The sequence below is a fragment of the Rhipicephalus sanguineus genome, chromosome 2 (genome assembly GCF_013339695.2).
Source record: "Rhipicephalus sanguineus isolate Rsan-2018 chromosome 2, BIME_Rsan_1.4, whole genome shotgun sequence".
NCBI classification, from domain to species: Eukaryota; Metazoa; Arthropoda; class Arachnida; order Ixodida; family Ixodidae; genus Rhipicephalus; species Rhipicephalus sanguineus.
This window is the reverse complement of record NC_051177.1, coordinates 104562-122948: the sequence shown is the minus strand read 5'-3', so window position 1 is coordinate 122948 and position 18387 is coordinate 104562. Positions and strand designations below refer to the sequence as shown.

Here is an 18387-nt window from a genome sequence, read left to right as displayed (position 1 = left end):
TCATCTACAGCGACTGAACTGGCTGCACTACGGGCTGCTTTTAATTACATTGTAGATCAGACAGCTGAGTCTTGGGTGATCTTCCCCGACTCAAGAGCGGCACTGAAGTCTCTGAAGTCTCCACGCACGCAGGACTAACTCGTCATGGACATCAAATATCTATGCAACAAAGCCTACGACCTCCATCACCGCATTGCTCTGCAGTGGATACCTGCCCACTGTGGAATACAAGGCAACGTCCAAGCCGATGACGCTGCCAAAGCTGGACATGACGCCTCGAGAGAAATCATCGCGATACCTTTCTCGAGAAAAGATGTGGCGACACTCGTATCGGCACACACTTGGCGGCTCCAGCGATCCCTCTGGACAGGTGCTAATCACCAGTATGGACCACTTTACAAGATCGACCCATCGTGTAACTTTGATATAGCGCGAGACCTAAACAGACAAGAGGAAACATGCTTGCACCGCATCAGACTAAACGTCGCATACACCAAGCAAGATTAAGCTGTCGGACTCGCCAATGTGCATCCAATGTAACGTCCAAGAAGATCTGCATCATGTTTTTTGTGAATGCAAGCGATACGCATCAGAGAGACAGTCTCTGAAGGCGGCCTTGCAGCACATGTGCGCTACGTGCCACGAAAGCGCTGTTGACTTTCTTGCGGGCCACGAGCTTGAACGAATCTTTGTAAACTTGTGTGGCTGTATGTATTATGCGTTTATCACTGTATATATCATAATCGTCACCCAGCACCTGGAGTAGCATGTCAGGCGGACAGCCAGGCAAACATCTCCAGCTTCATTAAAATGTTTATCTCTCTCTCAAGCGTTGCATGACCTCGGAGGAATACGCTAATGAAAGTTACCTATGATATTCGCATCACTGCACCGTAACGGGCACTTCGTTTCAATAATACTGACGTCTGTGCTCTAACGTGAGTGCTGGCGTTATGTCAGACTATAAAGGTCTCTTCGATTTGGCTTGCACTGCCTGCACTAGTTCTGGAAAGTGCCATGGCGGTGCTGTGAGCATGCAGCGCTGGTTCAGCAAGTGTCGGTGCAGCCGCGACACTACCACGCGGCGGCTGCCACCAAAACGAAGATGCAAGTGCACGCCATGTTGATCGAACAGCCGACATGGCGCGTATCGCTGGTGTTGTTTACCAAATCGCTGCCGCGGCGGCAGTCTTCGTAGCTGCCGTATCGAACTGCTAGACTCTGCAGCGACGGCGATTCCAACAACGGCGACCCTCATAGCAACTCCAAGAAGGAGTTTGATGGTGTATGTGTTTTGGCAGTCTGCATTTTGGTACCTGAAGATGTAACTCCTGTTCCTGGGTACGAGAACGTCGTCAGCAGGTTCCATGAGTGTGATTTCAAGAGACAGTTCACAATATCTAGAGAGACGTTTTACTGGTTCAATGGAAAACTCCGCTGGTTTCGGCCTTCTAAGAAAGTGCGTGCGAGGCCATACAAAAAAAAAAAAAAGAAAATATCTGGGGTCCTTTGGCCGACGCTAAGACGACTTAATGCGAAAGTTCGGTTATCCAGGAAAGTGTATGCTCGCAAATTTGTGTTCAAAGGGTTTTACTGACGTCGCCACTTTTCTTCACGCTAGACTAAAGAACGAATGTGACAACTCTTGTAAACCATTAAGACACATGTATACGCACGCTTGCATGATGAATATATTTTTGAACCCAAAAGTTTTTCTAGAAGACTTCCTTTCGCCTCAGCTTCACGACTGAGAACACAGCTCGCGAGTCGCGCCACAGTTCAACTTGCACTCCCTGAACAAAAACACGCAGCGTCGTCTGCTCTAAACTCGGGAGGAGGAAGGGGCATGCTGCACTTCTTTGCACCTCCTCTTGAGCGAGTGCAGGCCGGCAGAGAACTCATGCAGAACTACGCTTGCACCTTGACAAAATGAGGGAACCGGTGCAGAGGGCGCGCGCGGCACCAGCAAAACGAGGAGGACAGTGCTGCACCCGTGAACTGGTGCCGTCGGTGCAGCCAAATCGAAGAGACCTTAAGTTACCCTCTAAACGCCAGTGTAGTATACAAGCCTGGTAAGGACACGATGTGCACACAGCTACTACATTTACAAAAAAGACCTCGTAACGGTTGGCTCAAAGCCAAAAAATGTAGCATGGACAACTACTCGCTCACTGCTTCGCATGACACCGATTCCCACAAGGCGTGAGATCTGCCGAATTTTTTAAAAGAATTTCTCATCTCATATGTTAAACTGAAATGCAGTGACAAACTCAACTCCCTTCAGGATATGGTGAGTTGACGCTCAAGTACTTACGGGGGAGGCACAATGTCATCCTGAGGACTGAGGGCAGGCTCCGAGGGCTCACTAGTGGGAGTCGGTGCACCACTGTTTGTGACACTGGCCGTTGTCTGTGAGAAGACACTGTCGAGAGAGAGCTCCCTGCATACAAAGATGGCAAACATATAACATTGTTGTGAGGTTTATTTGTGCAAACACAACCACCTGCCTTGGCATAACGACTACACTTTGGATATATCTCAAAAAGGGCACTGCAATACCCCTCTCCTCTGATGAAAAAAATGGTGTTCATGCCATGATGCACGCACATAAAACACCATGTGTCAGACTTTGCAACAGTGGCATAATATTAGAGCTTTGTGGCACCAAAAAATGGTACTATATATTGCAGTGTTTTACCATGGGTGGAGCACACATCTTGGTTTTAGAAGACTTTACTCTAAAGAACTTGTAACAAAAAATCTTTAACTGCACTATGAGCTTTGCCTTCAGTCGAGACTTCCAGTACCCTCACGTTTGAAGTTAAGCCTTGGCATTGTGGGGTTGCATGCACAACCCAGTGCCTTCAACGTGGCGAGAAGTTGCATGGTGGGTAGTGAGAGGGGTTGCATTGGAGAGCGCCCCTAATGCTCTTTGTGCCCTGCTCTCATTCTGCAACCGAGACGCCCTAATTCCTCCTTCTCTGAGCAGATTCCTCCCATCAGCCCGAGTCGATAGGGAGACTGAGGTCGTTTCTTCAGGGCTCCTCTGGGTCGTCCATCATGAGAGCAGAGACGGACCAAGCCGTGAGCTCCGCTGCCGCCCCTGCCGTCGACCCACTGCATTGAAGCGGAGCACAAAAGCCATGCGAAGTGAGTGAGCAATTATCACTCTCTTGATGTATGCTGGATAGTTGTTGATTGCGGTTTCACTAAGGTGCTAAGCTATTGGCAGATGTGTCACAAATATGAATAAACAGCTTGAGTTAAAAGACTCGTTTCTGTCAGGACTTGAAACAAATCGCAGGATAGGAGGTCAGGGTTCTAGCTGTTAGGGCTGCTGAGGAAGTTATAGCGACAGTGACTTCCACTCCGCTAGTGTGCAGCAATCGAAAGATGGGACAGCTTCGCGGATTTGTTTGTTCATATTAATTAAGAACCTGGTACTAATGTAATCTACATACTCTTGATATACACTGTTCGGCATGCTTGCAACTGGAGACACATTCTTTGGCAATGTGGAATTTATGCATGTATGCTGCTGGGTCGTTGGCTGGGCCAGATCAGCATGTAATCACAAGCAAAATATCTCTTCAAAATAAAATGAATGAACCACTTTCTCTTTAGCCTGATTGCAACAATTGCTGGGCAAAGGTGTCTTCTGCGTTTCGCCAGTCACCCGGTCCTGTGCTTGCTGCAGCACCATTATCCCCACAAACTTCTTTCCGACACATCCACACTGAAATCACCGACAACGAGCACAGGGATTGAATAAAAAGAAGAGGACGCCGACCACAAGACAATAAAAATGCATTCGGAATGTGACTCCACTCTTCCTGAAAGAACGCCTATCGATGTGCCAGACCTGGTGAGGCTTCTGCCTGTCCAAGTCCATGGCACAGCATGGGAGCCATTTTCTTCGTTCAGCGAACTGGGAGCGCAGAAAAAAACACAAAGAACGAAGCGAGGAACCACATAAGACGAGCGCTCACTAACAACTGATTTATTTTCCACATCGGAAGGACACATTTACACACAAATTGCGCATGTCACAAAAAAGATTATGACGACGGCATGAACAGCATGCGAAGCGTGTGATCAAGGCACATGTCTAAGGGTTATCTAGGCAGCTAAATTCACAGTCATGCAGTGACAGGGAAGGATGACTTATACATTGATCCGCATTCCTGGAAATGTGATATGCTTCAGATATTTCGTGCATAGTTTCATGAGGATGCCGGAACAACACAATTTTATTCTGAAACAGAGGTTGGCACTTGCACGAAAAGCAATGTGACGCTAAATGGGAGTAAGGTGTATTCTTCAACGAGCTTTTGCATTCTCTGAGACGCACGTTCACACATTGGCCGGTTTGGCCAATGTACATACGTCCACAAGAAAGGGGTATCTTATATACCACTCCGGTGTTGCACTTAACAAACTTGTTTACATGCTTCTGGAGGCATCTTCTACCTTTAGATGCATTCTGTGCCCTCCTGTGCACCATTGAACATATACTGCCCAATTTATTGGGTGCAGAGAAAACAACGCGCACGCCAGACCGGTTTCCCACATCTTTTAACCCATGGGCCATTTTATGAATGTAGGGGATTACCGCCGCATGATTCTTTTTTTCTTCTTCCCTGTTCTCTGATGAAGTACATGTGCGTCTTTCATTATTTTTGACCGTACGCAAGAGCTTATCACAGACTGAGGCTATTACGTAGGAAGGGTATCCAGCACCTATTAGCCGTTCTAACTGTGCTACGAAACCACTTTGCATGGTATCACGGCAACATTTTTCGAGGGCTGAACGTAAAAACAGGGAAAGGTCTAGGAACTGCAATTTGTTATCTTTGGGAACCTCGGAGGTAAACCGGAGGCCCATGCCTTCATTCTCGAAGCATGCCTTGACACTTTCAACGTCCACTGCTGAACACTTTTTGATGGCGATTAGATAATCGTCAACATAACGGAATACTTTTGTGCTTGGCTGAAGTTTAGTGCTTAGGGCTGCATCCACCTTCCCAAGAAAAATTTGGCTTAAAACAGGGGCCACACTTGAACCTATGCAAACACCTGATTTTTGCATGTACAGGTTCCCAAGCCATACGACGAAGGTGGACTTCAAATAGCACGTCAAAATTTCTAAAAAAGACTGAGTCGACACTCCTGTGCTATTCCTGAACGATATCTCGTCATTGTCTTCCACAATGCACTACTCTACGCTGTTTACAGCTTTTAGTCTCGATGTAGTCGACTTATATTACTTTATGCCGCATGATCAACTGTTAAACAGTTGATCCACAATGTTCGAACAGTCCAGTGCACCATACTTGGGTGTGAGTGAGACTTTGGCATGTGTTTAGCACAAGTATGATGTACACATGGCTCATGTACCCACACACAACACACTCTTGTCAATGTGAAAGAAATTACGAAAAGAGTGTGCTTTCCTGATGTGGTTTACCAAGTTCCATGTGTGAACTGCGATTTTGTGAACATTGGTGCATCTGTAAACTTCGAGCGATCAATGAAACGGCACTGCAGTGATGTGAAAATGGAAAGTATCATCTGATGCCCTCGCTGAAGATGCATAAGCCTCAAATCATGAGACAGACGGGGGCAAAGCACGTTTTATCGCTACTGTGAAGGACCTGACTTCCAGATTGTATCTGCAATCCGTGACAATACAAATGAGAAAAAGTACACTCAACCACAAGGACGGTAATCTGGCCCCTGCATGTGCAAGATGTTTAGGTCCTGTGCTTGGGACTATTTGAACGCTTAGCTTTTGTCCTTCGCTTTCATTGTGAACAAGGCTCCCGTTCTGGACGCCGAAATGCCATTGCATTTTTATCTTCTTGTGGTCAGCATCCTCATCTTTTTATTTTCAATGATTCTTCCCGACCAGATGGGTGTTTGTCGAAGCCTTGATTTCGACCACAGGGATGATGCCATTGCAACTAACCCATGGGGAGTGAGTAACCATAAACTTTTTGACACTGTCGTGAGATTACACTGAGCAATGTATACATGGTTGACATCACAATCCCATCCTTCGTTTCTTGATGCACACATCACCACACACAGTAACGTCCGCATCCCATCAGCGCAAGACATACGTTCCATGAAATGACTACTATTAAAATGCTTTCTGTGGCAAAATGCCTGGGAACGGAGCATCGAGGAGCGTGCGGGAATATCGTGAAGACGAGAAAGTTGAGAAGGCACACGCACGTGCAGGAAGGGCAGTTTTCGCCTCCGTGATTAATAAATGGGTCGTCTCTGTCTAACATCTGCGGAACCAGTTATTTGTTACATTTGGTGCACGAAACCCGGGATCCGCCCCTTTAGAGACTTCACGTCATGGCCATGGCAAACTCGGACCAGCTGCGCAAGAAGTGTGGTGTACTCAGGGCTGGCACTTTTAACGGACCTGCTGAAGCAACCAGATCCCGACACCTCTCAGATTAACGACCACATGGATTACCTCAAGTACAAGGAGGACGCACTGTTGAGGCTCGACGATGCCATCCTTGCAATCACGGATGAAGAAAAGCTCGACCAGGAAGTAGAAACAGTGCACAACTATAACGAAAAGATCCTCTACGCCGTGTTGTGAACCAAGTGAGAGGATGATCAGAACACAGGCTCGAGCAACTGAACCTGGGCCAAGCAACCTTGAATGTCCCAACTCCAGCGATACAGCAGGCCAGGTGAGAGAGCACTGTCAGCGTTCAGTACAACTACCGAAGCTGCAGATACCGACTTTTGATGGTAGTCTCCGTGGATGGTAGTCTCTTTGAGAGCATTTCGATGCCACAATCCACAAGAACACTGAGCTGCCACGCATTGAAAAGTTTAAGTACCTACTCACCTACTTGACTGGCGAAGTGGGCTATCGAAGGCATCTGCTCAGCCGAGCAAAACTACGATCAAAACGTTCACAGATTGCTTTGGATGCCGGGATCTGCTTGTGAACGAGCATGTGGGTCATCTCCTCACTTTCAGCCCCATGAAAACCTTATTCGAGGTCCCAAAGCTCCGTCTGCTTCACGACAATGTCCAGTTCCATGTCAGGGCCTTAGAAGGCCTTGGGGTTTCACCAGACCAGTATACCGTGTCTTGATGCGATGTCTGCCAGAGGATCTGACCATCATGTGCAGGCATAAGACTGAGGACTGTGCATCCAGCATTGCTGAAACTCCTGAACACAGAACGCCGCTAGCCAAGGAGATCTTAACGTTCCTCTGCATCCAAGTATAAGTCCGGGAGGAGGGCCAGCTGCAGTCGTGTTGTGTACAGTAAAAGCTCGTTAATTCGACACCCGTTAATTCGAATAATTCGGACAGCTCTATTGGTCCCGGCCAAAGTGCATGGTTATCTATGGGACCAAACCTTCGTTAATTCGTCAGAATTCGGCTCCGCACCGCTTAATTCGGACAAATGCTGACGGCTGCCGCTACACAAAAGTGTGGTAAAGCAGTGCTGGTACCCCTGGAGTGAAACCGAAACCTGAGTGGCATCGCCATCATCATCAACTAGTGGGGGCGATCGCAGCGTCACCGAACATTGGCGCCTTCTTTCTTCGCTCCGCTGCGCCTCTGACGCCATTTTCCCCTGTATTGTGTCGGCACCGTCTCTTCTTGCCGAGTTCTCTTTTTTTCCGTTGTGACTGTGTTTGCATGTCACCACCATCGTGCACTACAGTGATGGCAACGCCGCAAAAGCGGCAGAAATACGAAGCGAAGAACTTGGCGACTAAAGTGGAAGTTTTGGAAGCTCTGAAGAACGGCGAAACGCGACAGCACGTTATGACCTACAGATGTTACCCTTCAGAACTACATCGCGATTGATGATTGTGTCGCCATGACTGGTCTCCTGACCAATCAAGAAATTATTAATGACGTCACAGGCGCCCAAGAAGACTACGATACTGACGAAGAGTCATGCGAGGAGATGCAGCCGCGACCTCATCGCACCTCACGGGAAGTCTCGGAGGCGCTTTTGATATTAGAGGACGTTTGCCTGAGCACTTCCAACAGTTTGCGTGCTGTTGGCCATTTGTAAGAGTTAAGAAAAATTGTAATGTCAGCCGGAATTGCGCGAAAACGCAGACGACCATTACAAAATACTTCAGCAAATAAAGATATGCTTCTCCAACTTGATTTTAATGTTGTTTTTCCTGTTCATTCGTTAGTTTGGCATTTCTTTTATTTCGGACATTTTTTCCGGTCCCGTGAAATCCGAATTAACGAGCTTTTACTGTACTGCAAGACGAACCCAGGACCCACACGTCTGAAGAAACGTATGGCGTGGAACATGTACCATCAGCGTCAGACCTAACCGGGTCTACCTTGCCTGTCAGACCAGCGTGCCCACTATGCCAAAGCAAGGATCATATGATCGCCGTCTGCAGCGTCAACCTATCAGCTGCAGAGAAGCGGGCAAGGCTTCAGTACACCAACTGCTGCTTCCACTGTGGAACATGCAATCACACTGCCAGACTGTGCAGAAAATCCATCAACTCCAATGTGATAGTTGCCAGCAACGTCACCTGATGATTCTCTGCTAGTTATCGAGGCCAGCCGAAGATCCGCAGCCAAATGCTGCATCCTCGTGTTTCATGAACCACCGCCACCAAACATGTGAACCGTCACAACTTGTGGCGACAGGTTTAGCACAAAGCTTACACTACGAGGCGACCGGCAAGGGACGCGACGTTCTCCACTGCCGCAGTGAACAAAGACGCTACGGCCGGGTTCGTCGACTCCGGCACGGCGCAGAAAAGGCACACGAGGCAGGATGTCAACAAACAATACGGGTTTATTAACCCAAGATGCAGCACAGTACGACACTCACGGGCTTGCAGGCCGTAAGGGGAATTCCGCAAGACCGATCGAGTACGTTTGCCAGCGGCGCTACGACTATCACACAAAGGGCAGCAGTCGAGCACACGAACGAGAAGCCGCCTGCAGAGCAGCGCGTCAACTTCTTGTGCCAGCCTGAGAGCATCTGACGCGGCCAAGCCAGCGCCAGACAGAAGTGAGCTCAAGGGGGAAGGGGGTTGTCACTGGTGGCCAATGAGGACAGGCGCAGCGCAGAGACGTAGGCTAGTGGCGTGGCGTGAGCATGACGAGACATGCCCGGACGCGTGCCCGCGCGCTGGGAAGCCGACGCATGGCTCGCACCAGACAAAGAGGCCTGGCGCTGCCGCCGTGGTCGCCATACCGCCAATTAATGGCGGTCCCCGGCGCTTGAGCCGCGCGGGCCGAACACACGCTCTAGCTGGGGAACGAGGCGCCAAAGGGGAGGGCGCACTCAATTCCCAAAAACTGCCCAGAGTAGTCATGTCGAATCTACTCCTGTGTTGCTGCAGACAGGCCGAATTTGGGCACAGCCCGGGGACCAACGACTCCTTGTGCGGATACAGTTGGACAGCGGCAGTCAGTGCACATACATTCGTGCAGATGTGGCAAAATTCTTTAGTGCTTGGTCAAGAGTAAAGAGCTCTCCCTCGTCACCTTCAGAGGGTGTAAGTCACGGAGATGAATCTGTACCGAGCGCGTCTTATGTGCGACTCCGCAGCCAGTTCAACGAATCGGCAATAACCTCGGAAGCGTTAAAGATTCGCGAAATATGTGCTGTAACAAGCCCACCGATCGACTCTCAACATTTTGCACCTGCTTGGCAAAAGGGAGTACAACATAGCTGACAGCTTTCAACTAAATACATGGCAACCAGAAGAGATAAGTGTCCTCATCGGATCTGATGTTTATTGCCAAGTTACCACTGGGAAAATTGATCGCATCAGCACAACAGCGATCGACACTGCATTTGGATGGATGGTGCAAGGCCCTATTAAGTCTGACAACCGCTCCCCATCAAGTGCACTGTTCGTCATGATTGACAAATCTGAATCAGAGAAGCACGACATATCACCAATGTGGCATCTTGATGCCATCGAGATTGATGGAGCCTGTTAAGGGACCCTAGAGAGCGACCCTCACCTGTCTGCATTTAAGCAGGGCATCCCCAAGCAAGATGGCAGTTATCAAATGCCGCTGATGGTTGAACCACCCGGAAGCAACAATCGCAGATTAGCCAAATGTAGACTGCGAATTCAGATCAACCGGTTCTGAGAGCAGTAATCACTGCTAGAAAAATACGACCAAGCAATTTCAGCCTATTTCAACGATGGACATAGAATGATGGACAGAGAACCTGGACGACAAGTAGATGGGGACAAGCACAGACTATCAACTGAAGGTTTATTTATCACATACCCCATATACATGACTGAAACAGGAAAAAGAAAAAAGAAAAGTTGGCTGTTAACAAACAATGGAAAACAAAATTTGTACACCCTATGCACGAGGGAGAAGAGTAGATTCATTGGCCATGTGCAAGCAACAAGCCCAGACACTCTTGCAATGTCAGGCATAAAACCCATAAAACCAAGCTACAGATTGGTGATGTAGTACTAGCAATTTACTGCCAGGAAAAGACGGTATAGTGCATGCTTGCTCAGTGCATCTCACCAATGGTTCAATGGTGAATCGCCCCGTGCAAGAACTCTGCACCCTTGAAGTATCCGATTAATCTTGGCCCGCCCCGAAGGATGTTGCGAAATTCCCAGGAACGGAGCATCGAGAAGCGTGTGGGACTATCGCAAGGACGAGAAGGCACGTGCCGGAAGGGCAGTTTTCGCCTCCATGGTTAATAAACCGGTCGTCTCGGAAACCAGTAATTCGTTTCCAGTTTGGCAGCATAGTGCTTGTGTCTCTTCCCCGCATTCTCTGACTGTACTGCAACACACATAGTCCCTGGCTTACAGTTGGCCTCCTGGGCACAATCATCACTGGTGTTGGCTGCGCACCGATGTCGATCATATTGTCCTCAAAAATCATCCTGTTGTAAGCGAGCTGCTCTTCGGGATGCTCAACTGCACGTGGCCTCTCCATCACAACTCATACTCAACACTACCCAGCTTGGTTCTTTATGGAGCCGCCTCAGAGAAGGCAGCATGTGTAAACTACGTACATGCAGGAAGAAAAAGCACTATTCCTCCATGGTTATATAGTAATGGACTATTTACAAGCCTACCTCTTGCTATGCCAGATATCAGCACAAGCCATTCTGGTTTGTTCCAGCTCTTTATAGGGAGTGAAATCTGTACATCTTGGAGCATCGATTTTTTGCATGCAGACATGAAAATTCTATAGCACCTTCATACACAGCTCTGCTGTAAAATGAATCCTTCAGATTCAGCCACTCTCCAACCAATCATTGGAAGAACGTCCTTCACCTGGCCGCTGCCAAAGAACACGCTGGCTGGCTACCACGATGGCAGAAGAAAAGTGAGGGCCCATGCCATACGCAAGACCGATGATTCAAATTACGACACGCCACCAAATATGCCAATCAAGCATGAGATACACTTACCTACCACAACAATAGACAAATGCCCCAAGTAATGACGGCTGGTGTTCCCTGCAGAGACCAATGAAGTGGCCTTGGCAGCAACAGCTGGTTCCAGCCCCAGCATCATACCCAGCAATTCTGAAGCCGCTGTATCCAACTGTGCCTGTGGCATCGTAGCCCCCCTCAAGGAAAAAGAACCAAGTCCAATCGAACTGATATGGGTCCCAGCCCATGCGGTGAGCCAAGGAACGAGGTGGCTCACCCCTCGGACCAGAGGAACCTTGATGAGACCTTGACAACGTATCACGACATAGTCCAGTATTTCTGCCTCTCAAGACACATCCGAAGTTGAACAAACCACAGAAGCCGACCAAAGAAAAATTCATTCCCCAGCCCACACATCTGCTCGCACATATACCCAGATACAAGTGACCCGCATTGCCATCTCTTTTGGCCACTTGCTCATCACAAGCAGCCTGCAGGGCCACAAAGCATTGCCTAATGGACACCCTACCTCCATAAACAATCAGCAACTACGGTATACTTTGCAAAAAGGTCAAACAACAAAGTTTCCATATAACTTGCCAATTTTGTCATACAGAGGTGTAACTGTACCGAGAGAGATTCCCATTCTTTCAAGTGTACTCGTCCTTCGCTCTTTTCTGATCGTCCACATGATCCCCACCTGGCAAATGCAGACATCATTTCTTTCACACTTCTCTTTCATCCTATTCTTTTCTCGCTCCCTTCATCTTTATTGTCAAACTTGTCAAGCAAGTGATTGCTAAATATATTCGATCGCTAGGGAATCGCTAGGGGCTGCATTATCGCAATCATGCCAACACTCGATGCTCAACAGCTTTGACTCCCAGGTGCTCAGATTGTGCACGGCAGGCTACCAGGACAATTCGCTGTCTTCCACAACAGAAAAACGGGATCATCACCAAGAGAAGAGTTCACTTTCACCAACATTCCTTATTTGCACGGGGTACCAGATTGTATAAAAAAGATAGCACAAAAAGAAGGCAGAGTTGTTTTTTCAGAGATGAATAAGTTGTCCAGTATGTGATAAACGTGAACAGAGTATGGTGCCTGCGATAAGAAACACACAAAAAGCTTGCTAATGCTGTATCACAATTGACGACCGGCCAACACCACACACTCCTTTATTCCTCGCGCCACTTGTGCCATCTCGTTCTTCTCCCAGCAACTACACATAGCCTCCAAGACCCGCACCCAACACATGCGCATTCCATTTTGTCCCACCCTTGTGGTCCATTTATGCCAGCACTCTCCGCCTTCTCCCTGCCATCCCATGCAGTTGTTGCTACATCGGCCAAACTGGCCACTGTGTGCCTCAGAGAACACTGAAATCTAATGAAAGGTTCTGTTGGCAGCCACTTAGACGACGTGCACAGTTCCATATGTGGCTGTCATGCTATGTTTGATCACTGCAAAACACTAAGGCACCATGGTGACCAGACAGCACGTGAAATATACGAGGCATACTGCATCTACAAAAAAAGGAGATATGTGCATGAGTGTGCCTTCTAAAGCGCTCGTCACAAAAAAACCCGTGGATGACCTTTAATATTTTTTTTTCAGTTGTTTGTGTATGTTTGTACACCTTGTCAGGTGTTGTGACTTAAGAAGTGTTGTCCTTTCATGTTCCACGTGCATATATTGTGTGCAATAAACCATTGGTTGTAAGTCAGCGCTCGGTCTAATCCTGTTGTTTGCGCTGTTCCTTGTTTTCTAAGGACATGTACCAACCCGCCCAAATACGCACTCTAGTGTACTGATACATGGTTGCTAAGACCGCTATGTGACTGCCCAAACAAAGGTTGTGGGGTCTGAAGATATCGCCGCTTTTTACATACGGCGAGCTCACCTGCCGAATCTGATACACAACTATTAACACGTTAAGTAACCTTATACAATGCTTATACAATACCTGGAAAAATCCACACACCCAAGGTAACATAAAACATACAATGCACCGCGAATGCGTCGTCGTCGATGTACGACACCACGAGGAGCCTGTGGGAAACGAGCCGCGGTATCGTTCCCCACGGACCCACCACGGGAGACGTCCATCCACGCACGCCGCAAAACCCAAAGAGAGGGCCCCTACCGTTTCCTGCATGCCGGCCTCGCTTCTCCCGCAGGCGGCACTGCCGGCGCCACCATGCTAACCCTAACCCAGGGGAACACAGCGCCACTGCTCGCTCGGCAGCTGTTTAACCTAACTGTGGCCTATCCGCGAGACGCGCATGTGCCATGAGGCGCAAACGGCTTTACAGGGAGTGATAGCACCCCCACAAGGTCTAGAAGTTTCGCTTGGGTTTCATACAGGAAGAAATATTGTCACTGGGTCGTGACGTTGACAAAGGCAGCAGTCGGCGTGTCCAAGATGAAACTTTTTATTTGGCCAAACTTGTGGCCAGGAAACGAAAAGTCAAACTACAGCAATACACACTGTACCCTGATAGCCGCGAACAGAGCGTCGGCCGTCGATAAAACTGAACATCACTGGGATGCGCCGTCTTTTATAATTCACGCATTGAACTTTCAAGCCTTACACTGGTAGTCACGCAAGCTCTGGAATAATCTTGACGTCAATGTACATGGCCAGCATGTCGGCGATGTTTTTATTTAGCCGCTCGGTGAGGCCATTAGTATTAGTCTGCGGGTGGTAGGCGGTGGTCAGGCGGTGACTTGTCTGTAGGCTGTACCTCTATTGGTGATGAGGACCTCTGGGGCGCCATGACGCAGGACGATGTCTTCAACGAAGAACTTTGTTGAAGCTTTTTGTACGTCAAGTATGTCGAGGTCGCTTGTTCGTCGTCTTGCGTTGCGGTAAAGTCGCGGCGTCGGGTCATGGCTAGGTCGGCTTGTCCCGCTGCTTCTACGACGCGTCGATAGATCTTCTTCAGGCCCCGAGGTTTCGTCATCAGAGCTCAGTCTGGTTTGCGTCGTGCTCTTACGATTTTGTCGTGGCATCGTCATCGGAAAATCTTCGGTATTTCGTCATACAGCAACCGCACCTCCATCGGTTGCGGCCCTTAGTTTTCTGGATGTGGGCTATGCGACCGGCCCCGGGTTGGGCCAGTGTACTGGCGGCGCTGTGGTGAAACAGTGGCCTGGCGACGGCAAACGAGAAGGTTGTCGGGACGTCCCCTGCGCTCCTGCAAGGTAGTGCGTGATGTCGCGTGGTCTTTCACCCCGCTGTGGATGCAGTGCGTCGATAGCGAAACCACGCAGTCCCATCTTTCGGTACTGGCAGCAGCGGTAGGTGTCGCCAGCTTCTCCGCAATGGTAGCAGAGTAGGCGGTGGTCGGGGGCGCGCCAAACGTTGGTCTTCCTCGGGGTGTAGTGCTGGTCGACAGGCAGATGGTAGGGCGTCGATGGTAGCGGCGGTGGCGGTGTCTGGTGATGGAACTGCTTCGATGCGGTGTCTTGACGTGGGTACAGAGGGGAAACTTACAGTCGGGCTGCAGCAGCGTAGCTCATGGCTTGCGGCTGAGGCAGCGCTGGCAGAGGAACACCAAGTGACTGTTGAATTTCTTCCTGCACAACGCCATCAATCAATGCCACTTCAGGCTGCAAAAAAAGTGCAAGCTTTTGCAGCTCTTCTCAAACAATGGCTCGGATCATTTCGCACAAATCGTCGGAGCCAAGCGCATGAACAGCTGCGCTGTCTTGAATTGTGCGTTGATTGTACTGCTGGGTGCGCATTTCCAGCGTCTTCTCGATCGCTGTTGCCTCTGACAGGAATTCCTGGACGGTCTTGGGTGGGTTCCGCATCAGCCCTGCGAAGAGTTCTTGCTTGACTCCTTGCATGAGGAAATGGACTTTCTTCTCCTCGGGCATGTTGGGGTCAGCGTGGCGGAACAGTCGAGTCATTTCTTCCGCGAAGATGTTCACATTCTCGTTCGGCAGTTGTGTCCGTGTCTCCAGCAAGGTTGTGGCCCTTTCGTTTCGAACGATGACCGCGAACGTCTCCAAGAAAGTGCTGCGAAAGAGGTCCCAGGTTCGAAGTGTCGATTCCCGATTCTCGAACCATATCGTTGCTGCTTCTTCCAGGTAAAAGTATACGTGGCGCAGCTTGTCCTCGCAGTTCCAGTTATTAAATGTTGAGACCCTTTCGAAAGTCTCGAGCCAAGTCTCGGGGTCTTCACACGGCGAACCACGGAAGGTCGGCAGCTCCCTGGGTGGCTGCATCACGATAGCTGTAGGGGACACTGCGGCAGTCATTGTTCCTGTTCTCTTCGTTGCCGTGGCGAGTCCGTATTCTGGTGGGAGACCTTGCTGCCTGCGGCTGGCTCGCTGGTCAGCGGTGGTGCCGATGTCCCCTTGACGGTGTTGGCTTGGCTCTGAAATGCATCCTAACCAGGTGTCTTCCCCCTTTTTTTTCTGTTCAGGGAAGAGATGGTAGTCACTTGGGAATATGTCTGGGCTGTAGGGTAGGTGTGTGACAGCATCCCATGCAAAGTAGTTGGTGAGATCGTTCGTTACACGGGCGATGTGCGGATGAGCGTTGTCTTGATGCGAACGCATTCTCTTCATGCTTCTTCAGCGTCTCACAGTAGTGATCCACATTGATTGTTGTACCGAGAGGCATGAATTTGCACAACCATAACCTCTTCCTGTCATCACTCTGCCAGCAGACAGTGTGTCTGAACTTCCACGGATTCAGTGACTATTTCCACTGATGGCATTGTTGCCTCACTTCCCGTGTCTTGTAGTAGACCCACGTCTCGTACCCAGTGATAGTAGAATCCAAAAATTCCTCACCGTTGGTTTCGTAGGCCTGAAGAAATTCGCGGGTTGCTTTTAGCATGTTGCCGTTCACTGTCTTCCGTGAGCATTCTGGGAATCCACCTTGCACTAAACTTGGCATACCCCTAAATAGTCTCGCAAAATCTTGTCAATGCAGGTCTTGCCGACATCAGGCATCATCTCGTAGAACTCCCGAAACATTAGCCTTCGGCATTGTTCCTTCCACTTTCGCAATCATTTAGTCTGAAACCGATGGCCGTTGAGAACGCTGTTCCTTATTGACGTCTGTACATTCGTGTTTCAATTCTCAGCACCATTTGCACACGTGCTGTACGCTTATACACTTTTGCCCGTAGTCTTCGCTAAGTTTGGGAAGGCATGTTCACCGGCGCAGTGTTTTTTGAGCAAAGAACAAAGAGAAAACGAATCACAGAGCATGATTCGCACCTGGCAGGAAAAGCGAGTGGCAGCTCCATCTCAAATGGCTGCCAAGCCAAGACTGAGCGTTGCAGAAAGCTAGCCTGACAGCGACTGTGAGAGGGGGAACCGAGTTACACGGCAGTGTCGCCGGATGCTGCGTAACAGCGTTCCTTGCGACTACAGCTCCTTGGGAATCATATTTTATGGACAACCCTCGTAATTGCACCACAAGGGCACGGGAAGTGGCTTCCCGATGCTTTCCATTTCAATTCTACTAGAGCGATGCCACTCGGTAAAACCTATGCTCAGAACTCATTTGACTGCAAGATGGATACTCTTAATTCCATAGCTTGTGAAGTGCAGTATAATTGAAGCATTTGAAATGCCATCACACACATTCAAACCTTATTAATGCAAACAAATAATTGGAACTGGTGCATGGGTCCTGGCAAAATGACATGTGCAGTAAGCTTTTGATAATTCAAACCATGATTTTGTTTGAATTATCAGGAGTTCTCATAAATGGGTCATTCCATGCCAAATGTCCCAGCCATTTTGGTGACCATCTCAAATTTATACGAAAAAAATCGTGCTGATTTATTCCATCAAAAACAGTGCACTGTGAGAATATTTCGCATAAAAGATTTTTGGTCACATGGGTGCCTTCCAAATTTCCCAGAATGTCATCTGGGCGTTGTTAGTAAGAAAATTTAGTCTGAGAGTATCGTTTCTTGTTTCAATACCAAATTTGGTTTACATATTAAGCAAAGCTGTTTGTGTAAGCTGTTTAAAGCTAAATAATATTAGTGCAATTTTCCTGGTTTCCAAGTTCTGGCAGACTTGATGCCTTCAGGTAGTATGCGAGGGATTATTGGTCAAAAAAAAAAATCACGTGCTACGTGACACCAAAAGGCAGAAAAAGAGTTCCACACTCGCTGCCATGGGTGCGATCGGCGCTGACTAACACTCCTCGGTTTAAATGCACCCTATAAAGTGGACAGGGGGATGACCGCCGCTGTAGCTCAGTGGTAGAGCATCGCAGGTTCGGTCCCTGCAGGAGGCAAGTTATCTTTTCGTCCACTTTACTTTCTTCACATTTATATCCCAATTACTACAAATAACATCCCCTATACTTTCCTTGGCATTATTGTCTGTTAGTTCTCATTAATATCTTGTGTCTGGGTATTACTCCTGTGCTAGCACACCTTTCTTGACAAACCCAAAAAGCCACAAGTCAAATTTCACTGCAGTGACCTCACAATGCTGATTAAATCTAGTTGCCACCAAAAAGCATGGCACGGTTCGTTCCGTAAACATAGCTTTATTTGTCTAAGGGCACTAAGCAAATTTCCACTGCAGCATTCGTCATATAAAGCTCTGTGGTAAAATGAACACTACAGAAGTGCAAATAAGCTTAAGTGACACGCTGGTGCAACATTTTTCAGTTTTGAACTCAAGTGAAAGCTAACAATTGACTTTAGTAAGAAGAAACACCAAGACATGTAGGGACCTTCCATTGCTCCTTTCCAAACATGGTGTGATGCATTTTGTTTGCCATTGGAAGCCGCCTTCTGTTGACATAAATGTGCTATCATAAACTAAGAAAAGTCTGATTTGTGCTGTTATGGAGACGTGGTGCTTCTAAACAACACATGGCCGATCATCTGTGCTGACACTCACCAAGTGTATTACCAGCTTTGGTAACCCAATGAAGTAGAACGTTACTGAGCAGGTAAAAGGACTTGGGCTAGTTGGTGTGTC

The 18387-nt window shown here is 48.5% G+C and overlaps 1 protein-coding gene across 1 annotated transcript in view; it reads right to left on the bottom strand.

Moving 5' to 3' along the window:
* Positions 1 to 18387, bottom strand: part of LOC119383923 (transmembrane protein KIAA1109) — a 199247-nt gene that overhangs the window by 77812 nt on the left and 103048 nt on the right. The window contains exon 7 of the mRNA XM_037652194.1: positions 2315 to 2440. Within this exon, the coding sequence (XP_037508122.1) occupies positions 2315 to 2440 (126 nt within the window). The remainder of the gene's footprint in view (positions 1 to 2314; positions 2441 to 18387) is intronic.